Source organism: Heloderma suspectum, chromosome 6 (assembly GCF_057233095.1).
Source record: "Heloderma suspectum isolate Gila_16-S chromosome 6, 16-S_ref, whole genome shotgun sequence".
Classification (NCBI taxonomy): Eukaryota; Metazoa; Chordata; class Lepidosauria; order Squamata; family Helodermatidae; genus Heloderma; species Heloderma suspectum.
The window spans coordinates 108,327,237-108,351,666 of NC_139463.1; the positions used below are offsets into that span (position 1 = coordinate 108,327,237).

Sequence of the window (24,430 nt, forward strand, 5' to 3'; positions counted from 1 at the left end):
TGAAACAAGTAAAGCCAATAACAACCAGAGTTTGTTTTTTTTAAATCAGCAGCTTCAAACAACTACCTCAAAGGCTAGACCAGCTTTTCCCAACTTGGGGCCTTCCAGATGTATTGGACTACAAATCCCATCATCCCCACCCAGCATGCCCAAATGGGATGTTGGCTGTGGTGATGGCTGTTGTAGTTCAATGGCTCTGGGGGTTGGTGAAGTCTGGGCTAGATGAAACAAATACGTTGTTTCCATCAGTTTCTGGAAAGCAGCCAGGGATCGGCACTGCCCTCTCCACAGGAGGGCATTCAACATTGTTGAGGCGTCTCCCAAGAGGTCAGTGGGCTCCAGTGGGCTTCTCTGGCAGCAGTGGGCAGCGGTGGCAGTGCTCTGAGCAGTGGGCAGTGGTGGCAGTGCTCTGAGCAGTGGGCAGTTACAACAGTGGGCAGTGGTGGCAGTGCTCTGAGCAGTGGGCAGTTACAGCAGTGGGCAGTGGTGGCAGTGCTCTGAGCAGTGGGCAGTTACAACAGTGGGCAGTGGTGGCAGTGCTCTGAGCAGTGGGCAGTTACAACAGTGGGCAGTGGTGGCAGTGCTCTGAGCAGTGGGCAGTTACAGCAGTGGGCAGTGGTGGCAGTGCTCTGAGCAGTGGCCACTGTAACATTGGGCAGTGGTGGCAATGCTCTGAGCAGTGGGCAGTTACGACAGTAGGCAGTGGTGGCAGCGCTCTGAGCAGTGGCCATTGTAACAGTGGGCAGTGGTGGCAGTACTCTGAGCAGTGGGCAGTTACAACAGTGGGCAGTGGTGGCAGTGCTCTGAGCAGTGAGCAGTTACAACAGTGGGCAGTGGTAGCAGTGCTCTGAGCAGTGGGCAGTTACAACAGTGGGCAGTGGTGGCAATGCTCTGAGCAGTGGCCATAGTAACAGTGGGCAGTGGTGGCAATGCTCTGAGCAGTGTGCAGTTACAACAGTGGGCAGTGGTGGCAGCACTCTGAGCAGTGGCCACTGTAACAGTGGGCAGTGGTGGCAGTACTCTGAGCAGTGGGCGGTTGCAACAGTGGGCAGTGGTGGTAATGCTCTGAGCAAGGCCAGGCAGTTGGGTCTACACTACTGTGGCACTGTGGAAATTAAAATGGTGGGTAGACCCAGCCACTTGGCACCTCTTGGAGTGCCAGACCAGAAAAAAATAAAATAAAGGGAGCCCCAGAGTGAGTGGCACTGGCAGGTCCTGCCAGGGCCCAGGTAGCTGCCCAAGAATGCCACGTGAATGCTGCCAGCCCTGGAGAAGGCAACCCACAGGGTGTGTCCGCTTCTTTCATTTAAACAGTTTTCCGGGAAACAAATTAGTCAAACAGGTTGTGAATTGCTCACAACAAAATGAAAAGTCAGTTGCCTCGGAGCCTAAGGCAAGAGCAGGTCCCAGTGTGTTCAGGTTTTGTTTGCCTCTTGTACTTGCCTGCTTCTAATAAGCCAAAGGCTCCTTAAAGAAAATTGGTGGCTGATTGGATCATCCCTGGAAAAAATCCCTGGAAAAACCAGAGGCTACTTGAATCATAGGAGGTGAATCAGTGTATAATGAGAGCGTGAGAGCTCATCAGGTGTTTGGCTGTTGGCACAGGCAGGATATTGGGAGAAGGGGACTGATCTGGGCCAGCGTGGGCGGCCATGGCGATCTCCTTCCCTCTGAGCTGCTGGCCATTGCTTCCTTACGGTCCTGATTAATGGTTTTATACCAAATCATCTTCATCGTATTAACCTCAGAAGGGACCCCTCTGGGTCCTGGACCCACTGGGATCTCCCTCCAACCTCTGTGCCATGGGCCAGAAGGCTGGTCTTTCCCCTTGGGAAACCAAGAAAACCACCCAAGACAGCTCTGATACACAACTGTCTGCTCTCTTCAGGCAAGGAGACACAGATGCCTCTCAAGAAAAAGGTACATGGGGGAATTCAGCAGAAGGCTGAAGGGGATGAAAAAGGAGGCCCAACAGAGAGGACTGTGGGAGAGCAGCGGGAGGCCATGAAGGGAGCAAGAGGCGGAAGGAATAAAAGCCCTCGAGGTTTCTGGGAGTGTAAAATGATTAGGGGTTATAATGGCACAACGCTGGGCTTCGGGTTTACCCACTCCAACTCTTGAGGTTGGGTGTTTCTTTTGGCTGATGATGAGGATGTCAGTTCTCAAATAGTGGGGCAGCGCCAACCCTCTCCACGGAAACTCAGTACTGGGGAAAGGACATATGGGAGCTTCTGACCACAGCAGCTCCTGCCCCGTTCTCTAGCTGTCTTTTTTTGGGAGGGAACTGGGGGGCCAAATTAATTTATGAGTTACTTTAAAGCAGCCACTGGGGGCTTGGATTTTTGTTGGCGCGAGTAAGGGGAAAGCACAGTTTACACAGAAGGCTGAAGTGGGGCGAAAAGGAAGGCCCACAACAGAGAGGATTGTGGGAGAGCGAAGGGAGGCCATGGAGGGGGAAAGGGCGGGAGGAAAAGCAGCCGAGATCCCGGGCATGTAAAAATACCGGTGGATGTACTGGCACAAAGTTGGGCTGTAGGTTTACCCACTCACTCAAAATTGGTTGGTTTATTATTATTATTTTAAAGCCAGTTCTTCTCAAACTGTGTGGCAGCCCCCACCCAGTGAAGCCTCAGGGCACATGGAAAAGAGGAGCATGTAACAGCTTCTGTCCGCAGGTTCTCCTCCACCCCTCCTGCCTCTTTCCCTGACCGGCTTGTTCTGAGAGGGAATCTGAGGGCCAAATTTATCGATTATTTTAAAACAGCCCTTGGAGGTTTGGATTTTGATCTGCAGAGTGGCACTGGGAAGGGGATATTAACCCTCTCCCATGTTCCGTTGGCCCACTGTAACTAGCCTCCCTCCAGGATCTGCTTGTTATCCCCACTGGGGGTGTGGAGAGGAATAGAGGCAGGATTTTGTTGCCTACACGTTGCTGAAGTCTCTACTTGGCCTGTTGAATTAGTTTACTCTGCGATCGTCTGTCACCTAATGGATTTCAAAGCAAAAAGAGAGGGTTTTGTTCTCTTGGCTGATTACAGATATAAAATTAGTCAAACTCTAATTGCTTGGCGATGTCTTGTTATCAAGGATTCAAAATATACCTTGGTACCGAGATTGAACATGTGAACTGATGGGATGCACTTTCCATGAAGCCCTAGCGTTCGTGTGTGTGTTTGTGTGTGTGTGTGCATTTACACTGCTGCCTTTACATTAAAGAAAACCCCTGCAGTCCTCCCGTTGTGGAGCCTTTCCGCGTTTATAGCGGGCTCCCAGAACGGGACCCCATGATTACTGAGAGGGGAAGTTTTTAATTTTCAAGGTTCCATAGAGCTCAATGAAACAGCGCCATCTAGTGGCTGTTTTAATAGTGTGACAATCTGACTTAGTTTGTTATTTCCTGATCTTTTTGAGATGGAATAACCAGGAAATACCTCTGGATGTGCCTTGGAGGTTGACAACGTCATGAAAAGGACCTGCAAACTTCCGAGAGTGAGCAATCTCGATAGCAGGATAAAAGCTCGGCGTGAAGAAGCCCCATGTATCTACACTGAATTCGAAATACAATTCTCCCTCCCCTCTGAGGTTTAACTCAAAGGCAACGGAGGTGAACTAAGGATGGAGGTGAACACGGAAGAATAGCAATTCCAGCAATTCACACTAATAATAAGGAATATCCCCAAAAGCAAAGTAGGGATATAACAGGGACAAGGATTAATCAGGGACACGGGGTCAGAAAATACTGACTGCCTTCAGTCAATAGAGTTGGAGCAAATGTGCTATTCAGTTTTAAAGTTGCCCAAACCCTTACATAGCTACCCATCTTGGATTGAAGTGCAGCCTTTCGCAAACATGGTGCCCTCCAGATGTTGTCAGACTGCGACTCCCATCATCCCTAGCAGGTATGGCCAAGGACAATGGGAGTTGTAGTCCTATGCCATCTGGGGACCCAAGGTGGGGAAAAGCTGGTTTGAAGGAAAGGCGGTCTGCTAATTCATGGATCATAGGTCATTGGCACATACGCAGAGAAGGCTCCAGGTTCAGTCTCTACATTAAGATCTGAATTAGCAGGACTGGGGGTGACCCCCCCTTGAAGAGCTGGCTCCAGGTTTGAGGGGCCCATCAGCAAGATGCCTTCTAGTGGCCCCTCTCCAGCTTAGGTGGAGGCAACAGGGCCAGATGGCTTAGTCTGGGAGCTGCCATTTGTATTTCCCACAATGCCCTTGACAAAGCATCACTCAGGAGCATTGTAGGAAATTTAAATGGCAGCTTCTGGACCCAGCCACTTTTTCAAAGTGGGGCACAGGTCATATATCACAACGTATTTTTCAACCCAACCTATTGTCTATTAAAACCATGCTTCCACCCACCCAAACTACCTACTTTTCCTATTCAGAATGAAGGCAGCACATCAACCCTACCTGCTTGGGCAAAGGCCTTTGATGGGAAAAGTACAGTACACATAGTATATGAGTCACATATTCACTTCCAGATAATAGTTTATCTATGCATTGATTCTTAAACTCTGTACTGTAGTCCATATTTTCCTATTTTACACCCCCTGGAAAGCTTCCAAAGGAAACCTGAACTCCTTTTCTACTCTAGTGCAGTGGAAATCTCTCCAGGCTTGCAAATTTTGCAAAGCGTTTGTTTGTCAAAACCCTGCTGTCGATCGCTCAGAAGAGTTGGGTCTCAAAAATATGACGCTGACTTCATATTTGAGGAGCAAACTATTCGCTATGTTATTCACGCTATGTTATTCACAGGGCTTTCTGCTTCCGTTTTAAATGCAGGATCACCACTGACTCCCTTTACATGCGCTTCCTCCCCCCCGCCCCACTTCTCCCCTTATCTGAGTTTTCCATTATCTTTCATGGATCTCACTCCTTTTCTTGCCACTTAAGTCTTTTCACGGAGGAAACTGAAGTGGAACACAACAGGGTAATTTGATAGCTCATTCTCTGCAACCTATTTAAAAATGGAACAAAGGGCATTTAGTACAGGAGACGCCCTGGAAGGTCGTGGCAGGATCACGGCGTCATGTAAAGAGCCCGCAAACTTCCGTGAAGAAGCAATCTCAATCACAGGATAAAAGCTCCGTGTGAAGGAGCCCCAAGAAAAGTGTTCATGGGCACCACGTTGGAGAACCCAGTACTAGTGTTAAGAGCAATTTGTTCCCACTTCTATGTTGATATTGCCCTGGCCCCCCCTTATAACACTTTAAAAAAATTATTCTGGCTCCAAGAAGCTCAGATTGGCATACAAGGTTCTGTCTTCCTGCCCTTTTGCCCCTACAACAACCCGTAAAACAGGGCAGGTTAGGCAGAGAGACAGCGCCCTCCTCTCTCCTAGTCTGGTACCATACCACTACCCTACAAACACGGCTTTGTTTGGACATCTCGGCCTTCGCTCAGTACAGACCACTGTGTTGCTCAGAATAGGCCCAATGTATCAAAGGGGGGGCTCTGTCTTTTGGAGGGGCTCTCTCCTTAGCATCTAATCAACACCCTACATTTTGATAAAGCTGGATGGGAGGGGGCAGGTTGTAGAAGGAAGGCAGAACACGTATTCCAATTTCACCAGGAAGAAAGATAAGAAGCATGACATTGATCTGCTTATTCAGTAAAAGCTGGTTGACCCTTTATCAGCAGGCACAGAGCCAAAGAGAGATTGCACGCTCGCGTTATTTATTTGGCTTTATATAATATCTTGCTTATTTTATTACAGTGAGGAAACCTAAGTCAATAAAGATAGCGGAGTGGATGTCAAAAAGAAGACAGCGACAAATCTGAAAAACAAAACAAAAAACCCTTTCACAAGAGCAAACAGCACAAAAATGGGCTGTAGTTTGATTGCGTCCACAGTGTTCTTGGAAGTGCCCCGGGGGGGTGTCAGTGCTGACTGTGCCAAGCCAATAAGCATATGCCATGGTGGCTGACCGGAGGGCAGGTGAGGGGCAGAGGTTCTGCGGCATTGGTGGGATTGGACAGCTGGGTGGTCAAAGGGAATCAAACTCTTCAAATAGGTTGGAAACAGTTTACGCAAGAGCGATTGCATAGATGTTGCATAGCAAGGGCATTATCTTTCCTCTTTTTTCTGTCGTTGTTTAAAATAATTTAAAAAGATGAGTTTTATTTTTGACATTTTAATCCCAGCCTTTTTCCATTGCACTCAGAAAGGCGTGCATTGTGGAGGTTATCCCATTTTATCTTCGCAACAACCCTGTGAGTTTCAGGTTCTCCGCTCGGTAAGGAATGAGGCTGGAGGTCGAGGTTGAGTTAAACACTCTTTTATTCGTGCATGCAGGTTGATCGCTAACAGGTGGGAACAACAACCCTCCTTCCAGAACAACACATTCATATATCTGAGGAAAAAAACGGCCCAAGGACCAATCACAGTATATCACCAGATGTGGCATCTAATATCCACTATTCACAGCAGTTTCTTAATCATATGATTATTCTGAATTAGGACTGCTTTTTTGCAAAGCTTTTACAGACTCAACAGTTAGCAAAGTTAGAAAGCAACCGTTGGCAAAGTGAGTGAATATGTTCCAGGAAACGGCTGGCACATTATGGAAGCATCCCAACTTTCTTTTCTTAGGTTCCCCTTTTCTTAAGGCCCGTTGTGGGGGTGCATATGACCCTTGCTCTTAGTTATAGCAGACAAGCTAAAAATGATCTTTTAGCAAAACAAAAATGATTCTTATCATGAGGCGGGCTTGGCTGAGAGATGGTGACTAGGCCACAGCTGCATGGTCGCTGTGTTTGGATGTGGGCGAGCTTCGAGCTCATGCACTCCTCTTCCTCTGGCATGGCCGCAAAGAGATCAGAAGCTTTTGGCTCTGTGCTTTCAAGACTCTTTTCTCCCTGCTCAGATGGGGAGGGGGTCACACCCATCCAGCGGTGTAGTGGTAAATTTGGAAATGCAGGAGCTCATTGTGACAGTCTCCAAGGGCAGTCCAAAAATTTCAGGCAGCTGTGTCTATCCATATCAACAAACCAGTTCTGGGAATTTTCATCTCCACAAGGACCACGTCTTTGGTAAAGGGAATAGGTCTTACTTGCCCGTTCCAGACCAAGTCATGCCAAATACTTTGCCTTCCAACATGGAACAATATATTGTTGCTTGGAAAATTCATTCCCCCCGCAGCTACAGTGAGGATCGCAGATAAGCTCAGAGGGAACGGAATTCTGAGGGGGGTGGCAGATGACATCAAAGTCCCTGCTCATGAAAAAGTGCTGGGGCTGCATCTCTGCGAGCCCGGCTTCTACTACACCACTGCCTCCACCTGGGCAGGGAAGGCTCAGGCAGTGTCTGCCAGAGGTACAGTGGGTTGCCCACTCCTGGTTTAGGGGAACAAGCCAGGAACATAAATCACGGTTGAAGTTGGTGTTTCCTTAAACCAGGGGTGGGCCACTTGTGGCTAGGGTAGCCACTTACGCATTGTCAAAAACCAGGAGATACGTCACTCAAAAGTGGACAAAAAGGACACAGATTTGTGTAACATTAGCAAATGCAAATTTATATGGATAGGCGCAAATTTAGAAATAACAATTTAACTAGAAATACAAGACATCTCACCATAGCGGAGAAGACTAATTAGGTGACCTGTGTCCCTCCCATCAATAGAGGACACCTTCAAAGAGAGGAATGTCCTCTGCCAGTTTTCCAAAACAGAGGATTGCACTCTGTAAAGTAGGGCATCTGGCCACTGTATGTTGTGGCTCTCCAGATGTTTGTGCCTACAACTCCCATCAGCCCCAGCCAGCCTAGCATAGCTAATGGTGGGAGATGCTGGGAGTTGTAGACCAAAACATTTGAATGGCCACAGGTTGCCATTGTCAGGGTTGGATCGGAGCCCATAGAGCCCCAAAGCAGTTCTGATTCTGAGGAAGAGATAGAAACTGTGGGAGAGGAACCCGCATGCTGCTCAGAGGCTCTGCCGGAGGGAGAGCCCCTCCCTGATCACATTCCTGAGAGTGGTAGCGACCCTGGCAGGCAGAGGGAGGGACAACTGGAGCTTTGAGACACTAGGCACCGGCGCAGAGACAAGCGGGAGATGGAGGGTGCCGAGAGGAGGTGCTTAGCCCGCTTGGCGCGACGTCAACAGCTGCACCCCAATGCCCCACGGGAAAGGGGTGGACTTTCGCCTCCTAGCCTTTAAGTTCAGAGGCTTCCCGCCTTTACCCTCCAAATGGAGATCAACTAATTCACTAAGGCTAGAAACCCCTAGTAGGCAGCTCTCTTAAGTTTCCCTCATTAGGCTCATGCAATTAGCATCTGTAAGCATCATTAGGCTGAATGGAAATAAAGCCTTGGAAAAGTGCCCTATTGCCTGCATGTTGATTCTGGCTACTTGAGGATTTCAGAAGGCAGCAAGGGCGCTCCTGACAGCCATACCTGTCCTAAACCATGGTTAAGACCAACCGCAGTTTGTCCAGGTTCAGACATAACAAGTAACCATGGTTAGGTGAAAAGGGAAGAGAAAGCTTCTGATATCCTCATCACGGCTGCACTAGAAGAGGAGAGGAAATGGGGGAACATGTGAACCCTGGGGGCTCGTGCATGTAACGCTAAACTAGCCTTCCCCAAACCAGCACCCTCCAGATGTGTGGGATTGCAACTCCCATCATTCCCAGCCTGCATGGCCAATGGACATCCTTCTTGGGGATAATACTGGTTGTAGACCAACACATCTGGAGGGCACCAGGTTGGGGAAGAGTGTGCTAAACTATACATGTGACCTGGGGCAGTAAGCTTCCTGGCTGAGCAAGGATCTGGATTTGGGTTTCTTCTCCTCAACCCCATTATGCCAGCCACTAGACCATCGTGACCATGTTGACAGTTACACTTCATTTGACATATCAAAGCAAGGAAACGGAACATTCCAAATGCTCTCTGAACAAGAGGCCTTTTTGAGCATGAGGATGGCTCCATGTAAAGCAGACAGGAAGCACCATATACAAATTGTATTATTCCTTATTAGTTTAATTAATGACCTGCTGCAGGAATTAAACCTCTTGTGCTACTCATTTTATCCACTGAGTAATGGGCTGAGTGATAACAGCATTTCCTGATTTCATTCATGGCCATAGCAATGCGGTGACATAAGGTCAGCCCTGACCATTTCGCAATGTGGAACTTAGGCAGATAATTACCTGATGAGTCCCTAGTTGAGCTGAGATCTGAACTGAGGCCAATGACCTACACGCACCGTCCACCAGACCACAAAGGGCCCCTATGTAGGGATGCTTTACGTGGCAAGTGGGTTCACCACTCAATCCCCTCCACTCATATTCTGGTGAGCACCATAACACGGCCTTCCTCAACTAGGTGCCCTCCATTACAATTCCCAGCATAAACTGGGAAGCCACAATTGGCCACAGATTCTTCGTCAATTGCCATCGTATATTTGCAGATCCATGAACTTCACATCAAACATTCCAGTTACCTGATGCCTTTGAATGGCATAGATCAGGGTTAGGCAACCCAGTGTCCTCCAGATATTTTGGACTTTGATTCCCATAATCTCCTACCATTGCCCATGCTGGCTGGGACTGATGGGAGTTGTAGTTAAAAGCATCTGGTTGTCTGCCTCAGGTATAGATTCTCTGGCATTTAGAACATGGCTGAATGCATGATGTACAGAAGCACTATTAGCAACAGAAGACGCTGAAAAGTAGCTGCCTTGTTTTAAATCCTCCCAGTTAAGTGTGGTTCCTTTGGTTCCTTTTCCCTGCTTGCTTTGTATTCTTCTTGTCTTTTATTTTTAAAATCAGACTCCAGTGGAGTCATTTGGTCACCTTTTAATTGTATAAATGTAAGCATTTGGCCGGTATAGGTTTCTATATAGGTCCTGAGTTCTTGTTTTAATTTTAATAGCGGATGAGGAAGGGGACTGATATTTTATTGGGTCAATGTTTGTGGATATAAAATGAGGCAAGCTTTCAGATCACAATGAATTCTCATCAGTCAGAGAATTCTTGTAGGGTGGCCAAATGCAAAACAGGACAGGGCCCCTGCAGGGTTAATGGTTGAGTAGGAAAGGGAATGTTAGCAGGAGTAGCTTGGATGATAATGATGCATCTGTTGAAATTCCCTCTTCTAGACAACAATTACACCTGCAGGGCCCCCTGTCCTCTTTTGCATCTGGCAACCTTAGGCTATGTAACTCAGATGTATTTCTCCTATCTATGCCACCAGAAATAGACCCACTAGAACAGGGACAGGGAAACCTGTGGCATTCCAGGAGTTGTTGAACTGCACCTCCCATCACCCCCAGCCAGCATGGCCAATGGCCTGGGGTGATGGGACCTGTAAGCCAACAACATCGGGAAGGCCACATCCTCCCCAATTCTGCGATAGAATATCTCACTGTGCACTCAGTGGAGTACTTAACTTTTATGTTTAAGTAGCATGTTTTTAAAAGGAGGAGGGGACGGCAGAGGATGAGATGGCTGGATAGCATCACCGATGCAATGAATATGGACTTGAGCACACTCTGGAAGAGACAGGCCGGAAGGCCTGGCGTGCTGTGGTCCATGGGTCACGAAGAGTCGGACACGACTGAATGACTGAACAGCAACAACAAGCATGTTTTTGCATTTCAACAAAATCTAATTTACCTTTAAATTAATGTGCTCATTTGCATATATTAATTTATGTTATAATCACACCAGCCCCAGACTGCTGGTTCTCTCTTCACACACACCCTGTTTCAGCTTGTTTGATGTGTCACATGTAGATTTGCATATATTTGCATATATCAACATATATGCAAATTGGCATTTTTACTCACTGGTTTCTTTCCCCCCTCCGCCACAGGATCTTGACTGGGACGTCAATCATCATGGGAGGGGCGGAGCAATAGCAAGCGCGGAGATAAGAGAAGGGGCGGGACTAGCTGTCTGAGTCCAAGGAAAGGGCAGAGCCACCTTGGGGGAGGGAGAGGGGTGAGTTTGAGACTGTCCAATGAGAGAAAGTGTTTTCATCACGGGAAAAAGGAGTCCTTCTCTCGGCCAATGAGTGTGGAGTCCTGGGATCATGCTATGGGACAGAGGCTGATTTTGGCCAATAAGAATACAAATTTCCTTGTCACGTGGGCCAACCCCCCCTCGATTCTCACCCCTATGAGTGCCGTGTTGCGGCCAATAGGGAAAAAAGGGATGACTCGGGGGGGCAAACGAGGAGCGAGCGGTAGAAACAGCCAATGAAAAGGCCAGAAGGAGGTCATGGGACGAGGGAGCCCTGAGGACCGGGTGGAATGTAAAGGAGGGGCACGGTGCCTGCCCAATCAACGCCAGCGGATGGTAAACGGGCTCGTCCGCCGTCGACCAATCAGAAAACGAGCTGCTCGTAACCCGGCGAGTCCCTTGTCACGTGACACGGCCATCCGGGCTCCTTCGCAGCCAACAGGAAGAAGACGTCGCCCGTCACTCATCACGTGACGGGAGTAGTCGGGAGTGAGGGGCGGGGCCGCAAGCTACGGAAGCCGAGAGGGACGAGAAGCGAGGCGGTTGCAGAAGCACCAGAGCAGCGATGGCTGCGGACGGGGAACGCTCCCCGCTGCTCCCAGTCGAGTCCGGGGAGGGAGGCGGCCTCGGCGCTGGAGGGTTGGTGGGCCCTGCGGGGCTGGCGTCGGGCCCCGCCTCGAACCCGCCGGGGAAGCCGAACCCGCCTCAGGGTGAGCCACGCCCCCTCATTCATATGCAAAAGAGGCAGCTGGAAGGGAGGGTTCCATTGGGCGGGGGGCGCTGGGCGGGGCCAAGGGAGGGGGCGGGGGAGGGACTGGGCTAGGAAAACCTCCTGGGGTGGGCTGGGGGCGCTGTAGAAGGCTGTGTTGAAACACCGGGGAGGGGCTTATGCCGAGTGGGCGTGGCTATGCCCTGCAGGGGTGGAGCTACAGACCATGGGGGAGGGGCGTGTGCCCAGTAAATAGGCTTAGACTAATAAGTGGGGAAGCATAAAGTGTGGGGCGTGGGGATATGGGAATGTTTGGGGGTGAGGGTGTTGGGAGGGCCAGCAAGTTAGAGGAGAGATGTGGATCACCCATGCGGGCTCACCAAAGCCTGAGCTTTTGCAAGAGGCAATAATAGGTTGCTTGACATTTGGATATTTGTTTCTGACCTATAGCTGGCAGGGTAGGAGGGTAGACCTAGTGTGAGAGAACATAAGATTCTTGTGGGTTGAATTTGAGCAGATTTGGGGGGGGCAGCAATGATAAAGGGGCTGTGGAAGGAGTTGTGCAGGATGCGGTGCAGTGTTGGAGAAGATGACTGAGGAGAGGTGTGTGGGGTGTGGAGAATGCAGGGAGCCTGGAGGGGGTGGGGGTGTTGAAGTAGTGGCTGATGTTCCCTCTCCATAGCTGTTCCCTCTTTCTCTTCCCAGGGTTTCCTTCCTTCGGCGGGGTCAGCGATGGGGGCCAAGCAGCTGTGCTGCCTGGAGAGGATCCCCCACCCTACTCACCAATGGCATCTCCAGAGAGTGGCAGTGCTCCCATGATCACTTGCCGGGTCTGCCAGAGCCCCATCAATGTGGAGGGCAAGATGCATCAGCATGTAGTGAAATGCAGTGTCTGCAACGAGGCCACGGTGAGCACCGTTGGAAAGGGAGGCAAGCTGTGGATGGCATGGTCACATAGTTATGTCCAAATCTGGGCATTGGGAAGTGGTGAGCTGTGAGCCAGGAGGAGCTCCTAGGCTTCAGCCATGCCTCACCACACCCATGAACTAGCTGGACAGCCTGAGGAAATCTGTTATCTCTCTGCCTCAGTTGCCCTTCCTGCCCTCTACGATATAGTTTTTTCTAATGGAAAAGTTATGAATTTATGCCAATTATAATGAGTGGGGCCACCCAGAAAGAATGGGTTGGTTTGTGTTTCCAGGGTTCATCCTAGGGATGCAGAAAAATACTGGGCATGTTTTTGGTAAGGGAGGACTTTTTTTTAACATGGGCAACGTGAGATCAGAGCATAGGTGCAAGTCAGGGGAAGGGTTGTCAGTTAGTGGTAAAGCTCCTGCTTTGCATCTGAAAGGTCCTATGTTTAATCCTGTCTGAGATCCTGCTGAGCCACTGCCAATCAGTATGGAGGAAGTTCTGAGTTAGCTGGACCAGTGGTTTGACATTGTTTACTGCCATTTTCTAAAACAGCCCTAAAGACTCATTGGTACTCTGTTGCTTTCTTCTAAGGAAATTTTACTGGATTGCTGGATATATATGATGTTGCTTTTAGTTGTAATTGGATTTTACTATTTCCTGGGTCAGATATTTTGGTGTTAGTGTTATTACTGATCTGTGGTTTTTGATGTTTATTATTTTTATATTGTATTTCTCTATGCTGGAAAGCTGCCTTGGAGGGTTCTTACCATAAAAGGTGCCCTCCGAGTAGCGGAAATAAATAAGTTCTTTTGGCTGGTGAGAAGTCGCTGGCTTGCTCCCCTTCAGCCTGGGCCTAATGGGAGAAGAAGAAAGTGAATAGAATTTTCTTCCCCCTCATAATACTAGAACTCAGGGTCATACAGTGAAACTGACTAGGCAGGAGAATGAACAAAATGGAAATAGTACTTTACACACCACACAATTTCATTGATGGCCCAACCCAGATGGGTTGTTGGTCACTCCTCTAGATGGCTTTAAAATGACAAATCCATAGAGGAGGATTGGTCTTTCCCTAGCTACTAGTCATGATGGCTATATGGAGCTTTCAAGGGCGGTATACATTCGAGTAGAGGACTCTTAGTCTCAGGACTTGCTTATGGGCTTCCTGGAGGCATTTGGTAGGCAACAATGGGAAAATGGCTGCTGGACAAGATAGACCTTTTTGTCTGATCCAACAGGGCTCTTACATTCTTATCAGAGTAATGGGATCCTGGAATTCTTCCAGGATCTTTAAGGTGGTCTGTTCCCTTTATAGCTTAAAGGGAACATTTGGTCAGGGCACATCCCTGACCTCAGTCCCACCACACCCAGTCTCTCCTGTACTGAGGGAAAGGGTTAACTGCTCCCCGCATACATGCTGTGCTGCAGTGCTCAGGGGTGCTGTTACTGCATTGTAGAGTTAATGGTGGCTTCCCCATTCTCCCCCTCCAGTTCCTTGCAGGTCCCAACTTGTAGTGGGTATGCTGGTATACGGGCCACTTCAAAGACTTCCAGTACTCTGTGGGTGCAAAGTCTTGTTAAATCAGGAAGTATTATAGGGACAAAACTTTCTCACTTCGTTTCGATTCTCCCTATTTATCTTTTTCCACAGTGTATTTATTTTGAAGCCTTCCCTTTTTCCTAAAGAGGAAGAGAGAACTTCAGTCCAGTGTACAAAATCTTAAATAATAAAAATCTTCAATTGGGCATTGCCATTCTGCAAGGGTTTTGGTCCCTAGGTAAATGGGCTTCAAGAGCTGGAGTGACACATTGGTGCCTGGGCATCCTCCAGAGTTTGAAATCCAGCCCAGGGTTCCAGACTTGGTATGGTTTCATTTGTTTTCTAGAAAAGGTACCAGAAGTCAACCTGATTTTTTTTTTTTTAATCTCCTGGATAAACCTGTCTGACAGTAACTAGCTTCTCCTATAGAGAGTGAAACATCATTTGTGGGTGTGTGTTTTTTAAAGAAGGTGTGGTTCAAAAGGACAGACTATTAGGTGTTGGATTTGGGTTCACACCTCATGTTTGTTATGAACTGAATGGGTAATCTTGGTCCCCCCCCCCCCCAATCTAACTAATCTAACTTAGAGGGTTGTAATGAGGATCAGGAAAATGGCAGTCTCTCCCTGCCCCATACACGCTCCCTGTTACCAGTCATTACTGTCATGCCTGTTTTGTCTAATGTAGGTTGGAAGCCCTCTAAATAGAGATTGCATCCCTTCTGTATAGTGCTTTGCACCCTCTTGATGCGAAAATAAAGCCCTGGTCTCACAAATATCGCAAGTAGTTGGCAACACTGTTTCTGGAGCATCCCGCTTCAGGCTTCCCCTTATACTAGGTCAGGCTTGGTCCATTTAGCCCAACGTTGCCTGCTTTTGACTGGCAGTGCCTCTCCAGGGTCTCCCATAAAGAAGAGCCTCTCCTGTCACTGCCACCTAGCCCTTCTAACTGCAGAGGCCAGGGATTGAACCTGGGACGTTCTGTATACAAAGGATGTGTTTTACCACTGGGCTGTGGCCCTTTTCTCAAAAGTTGTGCTTGTCTGGAATTTGAACCCAGAGCCTCCTGCACACAAAGGAAGACTCATACCCCTAGACTAGGGGTGGGCAACTTTTGGCCCTCCTGATGTTTGGGCCCGCAACTCCCATCATCCCTAACCATTGGCTATGCTGGGTAAGGCTGATGGGAGCTGTGGCCCTCCAAGTTGCCCAACCTGTTCTAAACCCAATAACCCTGCTAAAGCTGGGTGGATGGGGTGCTCATGTGAGGGAACATCCCGTTCTATCAAAATCATTTTTAAAATCCCTGCTATGACTAAGCTAGCATGTCAGAGTGGTTCTAGCCTTGTCTCCTCTCAGCTGTGCCGATTTTCTACGTGCAGTGAATTTTCTTGTATGTATGAAGGAGCATTTAGTTATGTAAGCTTCGCCTACACTTGTCATCTGGGAAGTGGTACTGTCCAGAAATGCCCCTTGATTCTTAGCCATAGAAGAATATATGTTCAATGTCTTTAACCTTAAGGACAGGTTATTTGTCTAATTCATAAAATTATGCACTGGATTCCTCTGTGCTTTAGTCTACTGTGATTTCCCGATATTCCAAATGCTTTATGTATTGTATTGTAATTGTTTTTTATTACATTTCTATACTGCCTAATAGCTGAAGCTCTCTGGGCAGTTCACAGCAATAAAAGCCATGAAATACAAGACAATAAAATACAATATAAAGATTTAACAGTTTAAAACTACAGAATAAAAATAATAACCAAATAGAACCTAGCCACAGTGCAAAGATTTAAAATACAATACCAGCTTTAAAACAAACTGAAAAATTAAAACTAAAAACGCCTCAGAAAATAGAAAAGGGTTTCACCTGGTGCAAAAAAGAACACAGTGAATAGTTCACAAGTCTTTCCATTTAGGTTTGGGATAAATCAGTGAGGTAAGTTTGTTGAGAGTGAGTGATCTGTGTAAGACCATGTTTTGAGCTTCGTGGTTAGAATAATCTCCCAAGTCTGAAACACTTCCACTGTACGCTTGCATAACATTGGCCCTTGTTTGTTATATGATAAACATTTTTACGAGACCTGTGACCCAGATGTCTAGCTGGCTAGTCTAAAATCAATTTGCAAAATTCCTTGCATCCTCCTTTTGCCCGTCACACTCCCCTTGCCCCAGCTCCTTTCCCACAAATCTCACTCAGCTATTCTGGGTCCTGTGTGATGCTTTCACCAAACCCCCACATCTCACCCTACTGCTCTCTTTGCCATTGCTGCTGAGCCCTCTTCGCACTCTGTCTCTCCTTCCCCAGCCCACGAATAACAATCCCACAAGATTTCTCCTAGCCAATCTGACTTTCCATTTTCCTTGCAGAAGTTACACTGATTCTAAAAATCTTAATTTTAACCTTGAACAGTTGGAATGTTTGTGAACATTCTGTGACACAAGAGCAGCTGAAGGAGCCTTTTCATTAATCTCAGTCTGGTTTGTGGTGTGTGGATTGGATTGTTTGAACCACTCTGCTGCGTATCTATTATTCTGACCATTTGGCTTTCAAGAATAGAATCTTTTTTTCCTTCTCTCTGCTTCAGCCAATCAAAAATGCCCCACCGGGTAAAAAATATGTGAGATGCCCCTGCAACTGCCTCCTAATCTGCAAGGTGACATCGCAGCGCATTGCCTGTCCTCGGACATACTGGTAAGGGAATGGGGTGGAGAGCCTCTCAGAAAGGGGCACTGTGGCTACGCTGTGGTTGAATTCCATCTGATAGGGAATCTTGGTGTGTGACCAGTTGCATAGCCCAAGTGACAAATGTTGGAATTGAAAAAAACTAATACGTTATGATGGCAAAACCATGGTGTGTCTAGTGGAACCGATGTTCTAGAAAGCCACTGAACATGGAGTATAGCATCCAGCATGCAATCCAGCAACTTGGACAGGCCTCTGCTTTCATGTTGAAGCAAGGCAAGTTTCTAGGGGCGGAAAAAACAGATAGGGAAATACATGCAACTAAGAGTGAGAGGAGAAAGAAATGGGAATAGGGGGCCTATGTAGAATGCAGTGGTACATAAGCAGTGGGGCAGGGTGGGAGGAGAGGGAACATTTATATTTTGATACTGAGAGCAATGGCAGTATTGATAGGAAATGCAATAAGACTGGGTGAGCAGGCTGAACCTGGGCATGTTGGAGGACTTTATCTGGGTGGGAGATACTAACTGCATGCCACGACTGGATTGGCAACCAAGTGAAGAGTAAAGGTGTGCTGTACCAACAGGGCGGGCCCTACCATTAGGCAGGGTGAGACAGTGGCGTCAGGTGGCAGATGCTGGGAGGCACCAGCAAGGGGCTCAAGGAGAGAGCAGTGTGCCTTGCAGCCTACTCTGTGCACCTTAAGTTAGCCTGTAGCCTTCAGGCTCAGTGGAGGTCATTGCCTCGCCATCAGTGTTGAAGACAGATTCGTCTGCTACCCAGACAGTTTTTGTACATAGGATAGGAGGGGGCGCCATCTTGTCTTTCGCCTCAGGCAGCAAAATGTCTTGGGCCAGCCCTGTGTACCACGGAGCAGGCGGGGAGAGGCTCACAAGGAGAGTCATCTCACCTTTTTTCTTTCTCCTTAGCAAAAGGGTCATTAACCTGGGCCCAGTGCATCCTGGGCCTCTGAGTCCTGAGCCCCAGCCGGTTGGTGTGCGTGTCAACTGTGGCCACTGCAAGAACAATTTCCTGGTAAGGGGTGCTTGGAGGGAAAGGGAGAAGGAAACAAGAAGGGGAAAGCTCTTGTTTCCAGTTGTGGGTGGGGTTTGGACAATTGCTACAGGGAAGTCCCTCTATGCCTAAAATGACTGCTCTACTGAAGTCACCCTCAGAACATTATAACATGATGAAGCCAACAGTTGAGCCAGGGCAGTTTAATGGAGCGAGTGTAGGGCTTCAATCAGGAAAGACACACCGGACCAAATTTTTATGCCTGAAGCTCACTCGGTGACCTCTCAGTCTAGTCTACCTTGCAGGATTGTTGTGAACCTAAAGTGGGGAGGAGAAACATACACTGCTCTGAGCTCCTTGGAGGAAGGGCAGGGTAAAAGTGTAATTAACACATTAATTGGACAACATGCTACAGCTGAGAAGTGAAATGGCCCTTGGTTGCCTTGCAGCATTCTTTCTGAAATGTTTATGAGCTTTGATATCGCCTGTCTGTTGTGGCATGTTGGTGGACTTGGGAGAATTCAGATGAGCATTTGATGCGCAACTGCCTTGATTGCTGGGCATATTTGGGGTGGGTCAAAGGCTTCAGGTCTAGCATTCCTTCATCCTCTTTCTTTTTTGTTTAACTTTTTCTTCTCTCTCTCTCCCCCCCCCCCTTTACTGCAGTGGACAGAGTTCACAGACCGCACCTTAGCCCGATGTCCACACTGCCGTAAAGTGTGAGTTAGCCTACTCCTACTTAACCAGTAAGCCCGGGCGGGGATTTGCCCGGGAAGGCTCACAGCACTAATGGGGGGGGGGGGTAGGAAAAGGCTCTGAAAAGCTGCCGTGTGTGTGCCCAGTACTAGTAGTTGGGTTGGTGCAGCGGGGAGGAGAATGCTGGTTCTGCTTCTCCAGCCAACCGGGAGGATGAGAGCAAAGGGTGTGGGGTGCCATGGGGTGCTGGAACAGAGGACTGGGTGGGCCAATGGGACAAGCTCCTTCACAGCTACTGCCTCCTTGAGAGGTCAGATCTCCCTTGACCCCTGGGAATTGAGGCCCTGTAACGGAGTGACTCTCAGGAAGTCTGATGGGCTCCCCATGTCTCCCTTCCTACCGCCAGCTCCTCCATCGGACGCCGCTACCCCCGAAAGAGATGTTTTTGCTGCTTCCTGCTGGGTGTCTTAATGGCTGTGACAGCGACGGGGCTTGCGGTGAGTACAAGCAAGGAGGCAGGGTCCCAATACGGACCTTTGGGGCACTTGCAGCCTGACAGTAAGGCGTTCTTGACCCTTTCACTTCCAAGACAACAATATCTAGAAGCTGTACAAAGGCTTAGAGCAGGGGGTGTGAAACCTCTTCCAGCCTGAGAGCCGAATTCCATTTTGGAGCAGCTCTCAAGAGCTGCGTTCCAGTGGTGGGTAGGGCGAAAATGGCATATTTTAGCTTAGAGCTCTTGCTGTCAGCAACTGAGCTTTAGGAGAGGCATTTCGACCTTTTCAAAATGGGGGGAAAACTGCACAAAAGCCAGAAACCACCAGAAGATCAGCAATTGGGGGAAAGGGGGCAGTGCCAGGGGAAGGGGGCATGGCCATCTGGAAAACCTTGGATGGCTGGATTTGGCCCCCAGGCCTAAGGTTCTGCACCCCTGGCCTAGAGCAACGTCGCTCTATATCCTTAAGACACTCTCATGCCTGTCGTGTTCTCAGTTTTAAGTTGTAGTTGAGCCTGTAGGTCTCTCTGGCCTTTTCCTGTCTGGATGCAAGAGCCATACCCCAAAGCTGACTGCCCATGATGGCTCTGGGCACAGACAGCAGGGTGAAGCTTCCACTTGGGTCTCTGGGCTCCAAATATACTTGGATCGTTGTGCAGGCTTCTGTTTTTCTACTTACAGGGGGATCATCCTACCAGGAAACAAAAACTTCTTGTTTTTTTGCAAGCGGAGTACGATTTTAAATTTTTTATAGAATCCTTCTCTCTCTCTTCCCTTCCTGCCCCCATCCCTCTTTACGCTTTATGAAGTGCCCTGCAGAAACGAATATGATTCTGCAGTGGCTTCAGTATTTAAAAAAAGAGAAGATGCAAATGATGGGAGTTGCAGTCCAGCCCACTTGGAAGTCGCCCGGGTGGGGAGGGCTGCTTTATAACTTACCTGAGCTGCTTGCTTTCTAGGTGCTGTTTGGGATCCACTGTCGAGTTTCCCTTTCAAGGCCGTGCTGCTTGGCAATGATAGGAATTGCCGTCCTGCACACCTGAAAGGCACCCTTCTGCCATGAGGTGCTCAGAGGCGCTGTGTGACACGCAGGTGTTTGGTGCTGCACTGTGAGCGGACCTCCAGCCTGGGGCGGTGGCACAACCTCCACCACTCCAGCCTTCCCACGGGCTCCTCCCTTCCCCCCCGTCCTTTTTTGCAGCTGTTGTTTTAAGGCCACTTTCCTGGCGGTGCAAGGCAGCCTGGGAACGTTGCAGCTCACTGACTCCTCTCTCTGTCCCCCTCTGTCTCTCTAGTTCGGCACCTGGAAGAAAGCCCAGCAGTACAGCGGGATCTACGCGGCCTGGGCGTTGGTGATCTTCCTGGCGTTGGTCTGCCTTGGCCGGGCTACATACTGGGCCTGCATGAGGGTCAGCCACCTTGTCCAGAACTTATCCTGAGCCTCCCTGCACTCCCCTCCATTTCTGGCTGCTGCGCCCAGCACATCGCCTGCCAAGAGCCAGCCCTGCCTGCCCTCTCTTCCTCTCTTTTTTTCCTTGTCTCCACTTCGGGGCTGGGACCTTCTGTGCCACTTTCCTGCTGCGCCAAGCATCCCATCTTGTCATCTCGACAGCCGCTGCAGTTCCCACCTGGGAGGCTTCTCCCATGTCTGGTGTGGAGCCAAAAACGAACAGTTGGGACCTGAAGAACTCCGAATGCGGAAACCTGGGGCTGCCCCAGTGCCGGCAGACTTCCCACCGACCCCGTAGGCAGCAAAATGCTGATTGGACCAACAGCAAGAGGAGCTTGGATGTGCCTGGATGTTCTGGGGCCCAAGAAACTGTTGCTCAGTGCTTCCTTCCTGGGGGAGACATTGGAACTACGGTGGCGGTGCTGGGACAGATGCACGTCGGGGGTGCTGGTAGGATGCTTGGCAGGAAGGGGTTCAGTCCCAAATGGAAATCCCTATTGTGATGGGCTCAACTACTTGAGAATACACTACAGTGATTCAGCTGGGACACTTGAAAAGAGCATGTTGTAGGATCTGTTAGCTTCTGCTTCAGTGCTTCCTGGCCAGGGCTGGAAGGCAAGAAGAGCTCCAGGGACCCACCGCTGCATTGATCCGTCTTCTCTTTTTGTTTGTTTCCTGCACACGCTCTGTCATTTGAGGCGGCTGTAGAGGCCAGCTGAAGTTGTGAGAGTCGAGGCGTCTTCCACATTCCTTCAGCGGTGAGTCGGGGCAAGAGGTGTGGAAGGCAAATGGATCCCTGTCACCTGCTCTCGGAGAATGCTGTGGCTTAAGGGCCAGTGCTGCGTAGTGCGGCCTGGGTGCTCTGGACTCCCCCTCCACCAGTGCTGTGTTCTGGGCTCCTTTCATCCCCAAGCCTCCTGTGGCTTAGTACCATATGGGGTTGGTCTTGATCCCCGCCCCTGCCGCCCCACCTGCTCTGTGACCAACCACAGTCCCGCCTTCCAAAGGCCTTGTGCTGAAAGAATCTTGGGTTCCATGAGAACTTTAATCTCCAAACATTTTTTGTTCGTTTGGTTTGCTTTCACTTCCCTTGGCCCTTCTGCTGCTGCTGCTGCTTTTTCTTTGCACATTCCTTGGTGGAGGAACTTCCCCTTCGCAAACCAAAACTCCACTCTCAGAGGGGCAGAGTGGGGCTGAGGGATCAACACCACTGATTTGGACCTGCTTTTAAATCCCTCCCCCACAGGCACTCAGACAGTCAGGCTTAACCCCATAGGTGGGGGAGTGGAATTTCCTTTCCCTTCCCTGGTAGCAATTTGAGAAGCCCTTTCCCCTCCCCCATCAGCAGTTGGTCTATGACTACCTTCCCCAACCTGCTCCCTCCAGATGTGTTGGACTACAGCTCCCATCACCTCCAGTGATGGGAGTTGTAGTCCCACACATCTGGAGGGCATCAGGCTGGGGAAGGATGATCTGATTCTCCCTTCAGCTAAATTTCCACCTTCATTTCTGTGTTTGATTTTTATGTCCCCCCTATCTCATTCCCCTCCCATGGACTTGCTCTTAAGATGCTCCAGGGTTTGGGTTGGGAGGGTTCAAGCCCACCCTTTGTGGTCTGCTTGAGGTGCTTACTGGGGGAGGGGGGAGACCGGCCTCAGCTCTAGGGGGCGGAGGGAGGGGGCTCAGCAGCACACAAAAAAAGGGAGTGTTCTGGTTATGGGAAGTCTTTTTTTTAGCCCTTACATATCTGTTTTGGCTTTCTTCAGTGGGGTGTTAATCCCTCAACTCAAGCCCCTGCCTCAAATTCTCTATCACCCCCATGGCTTTGAGCTTGTAGCCCCAAATGTGTTGCTGTTACAGATTGTATATAAGAATGATTAATGTGTACATAGTGCTATTTAAAATCACTCTCCCCTGTGGTGACTGCCTGCCTGCCTCTCTCCTTCTGCCTGTGTGCCTGCACTTTCTCTGTCTCTTGCCTTCCCCCTGCTTCTCCTTCAGTCATGATGAAACCTGTCTGTCACCCTCTTCCTCCTCCCCGTGGCCACAGGAGGAATGAAAAAAATGACTGGATGGTTGTAAATAAAGTAGAGATTCCATACATTAACCAGAGTGTTTCGGGGGTGCGGGGTACGCTGTGGTCATCTCTTGGTTTTTCAGTATGCTTTGCTGCATTTGCTGAAAGCACAGGGGCGACTTCCTTAAATTAGAAAAGGACAAAATGTCCTATATAGAAACTGCCTTCCTAGGTCTTGGTCTCTTTTTGTAGCTGAGGGCGCAATCCTGTGCCTGTTTAGACAGAAAAGAAGTCCTACAACTCCCAGCATGCCCCAGCCAAGTGTGGCTGGCTGGGGAATGCTGGAAGTTGTAGGACTTTTCTGTCTAAACAGGCATAGGATTGCGCCCTTAATCCTTTTACCACTGAATGTCTTGCCCTCTTGTTTCCCTGTTTACAGACCCTGATGTAGGGCTGCCTGAAGCAGAAAATCTAAGCAACCTGTCCTTATACTGCATCTGGCTGTTGGTCTCTCTAGCCCAGGATTGAACCTTGGACCTCTTGAGCAAAGCCTGTACTCCACTCCCAAGCACCCCCTCCCTTCAAGGAGGGGTGCAATCCATCCAGAAGTGCCCCCTCCCTTTAAGGAGGGGCGCAATCCATCCAGAAGTGCTCTGCTGTCAGCCTCAAGTGAACAAATGGCTTGTGGGCCTGGTGCCCTCATTGGCTCCCCAAATCTGCTACCTGACCTTGCCTCATGGTAGCCCTGTCTGTGCTTGGATGTGAATCCCCACTTCTTCTCCAGCCCTGTAGCTCGGGAAGAAACACAACCATGGACCCATCCTGATTGCAAGCAGGCCCAAGCATTTCAAACACATGCTGTTCATCAAAGGGGATTTGAGCAGGTGCCCCAGTCAGCTGAGCTGCCCCAACTGTGCTGTGGCCAGCACCGTGAGGAGGGACTTGCTTTGGGCCTTCTGCCAAGGGAGTTGCAAGAGCTCGAAATATGGCTTTATTGCTCCATGGGGGGGTGGGGAGAGTAGCTGCTGGGCTCTAAGGCACCTGTCCCCAGCCATAACAAGGATGTATGGATCCCATGCAGGCACCTGCCTTGTGCATGCTGAAGACAATTCTGTGCGAAGCCTTTGCATGACGCCTAGCCCAAAGTCAGCAAGTCCCTTCTTCTGCCGTGGTACATCCTGTTCTTTTTACCCTAGCCAGCGTGCACCAGTACCTGCTGTTTTGGCCAGGTCCAGCAGTGTGGGGGGGCAGGCAAGATGCCAGGTGAGGGCAGCCTTGGCTGTCCAGCAGCCTTCCAGAGGTGTTGGTCTTCAACCCCCATCATGCAATACATCTGGAAGGTCCCAGGCTGGTCAAGGCTCCTTTTTTCAGGTGGGATCAAATTGAAAGGAAGCCTAGAGGCAAATTCAAGAATAAGATAACAGCTTTCCTTCATTCAAGCAGAGACCTTAATGTCCAAGACAGGTTGAGGGTGTAGTCCAGTAAACATTTATCGAACCCGCACACTGGACGTGGGCCTCAGCTGCTCCAGAGGGTTAGTATGCACTAGAGTGAAGAAGAAGTAGGTACTTTGGTTAGAGCAAGTTAAGCAAATGCTTGACTTTGATGTACAGCCAAGGTTGAGAGAAAACACCCCTAAATGCTCTGCTTTTCCAAGAAGGAGGAAGCTGTTCTCTGTGGGTTAATCAACCTCACAGGGGGTCATTATGAGAATCAAATGGGCAGAAGGAAAACAAAGTGCTTGCCCTTTTGAGCACTTAGCAAGAAGGATGGGATAAAAATGAAGAAAGTTTAGTCACTGCTGAATATTCATCACTGGGGTTCCCCTCCCCACCTAGAGAATGACATCCTTCAAGAAATAAAAGGACAACGGTATCAATTTGTATTTTATAAAAACAGTTTAATGCCTTCTGAAAGGTTATAAGTTGGAGC

General features: G+C 49.2%; 1 protein-coding gene across 5 annotated transcripts; it reads left to right on the top strand.

Annotated features, from left to right (window-relative positions):
- Window positions 1-11,486: 11,486 nt before the first annotated feature.
- On the top strand, window positions 11,487-24,373 carry PIP4P1 (phosphatidylinositol-4,5-bisphosphate 4-phosphatase 1). Of its 5 annotated transcripts, none has more exons than XR_014783945.1 (8): window positions 11,487-11,683; window positions 12,388-12,590; window positions 16,728-16,834; window positions 17,755-17,860; window positions 18,506-18,558; window positions 18,942-19,032; window positions 20,327-21,239; window positions 22,938-24,373. XR_014783945.1 is itself a non-coding variant. In XM_084806114.1 (7 exons), the coding sequence occupies exons 1-7, from the start codon at window positions 11,539-11,541 to the stop codon at window positions 20,468-20,470; spliced, it is 849 nt and encodes a 282-aa protein (XP_084662240.1). In that variant the 5' UTR covers window positions 11,487-11,538; the 3' UTR covers window positions 20,471-22,723. The 5 variants fall into 5 exon arrangements, 2 of the variants coding, with proteins under 2 accessions (XP_084662240.1, XP_084662239.1); XR_014783946.1 differs by lacking the exon at window positions 22,938-24,373 and adding an exon at window positions 21,909-22,586 and having other exon boundaries at window positions 20,327-21,869; XR_014783947.1 differs by lacking the exon at window positions 22,938-24,373 and adding an exon at window positions 21,909-22,583 and having other exon boundaries at window positions 20,327-21,828.
- Window positions 24,374-24,430: the final 57 nt, after the last annotated feature.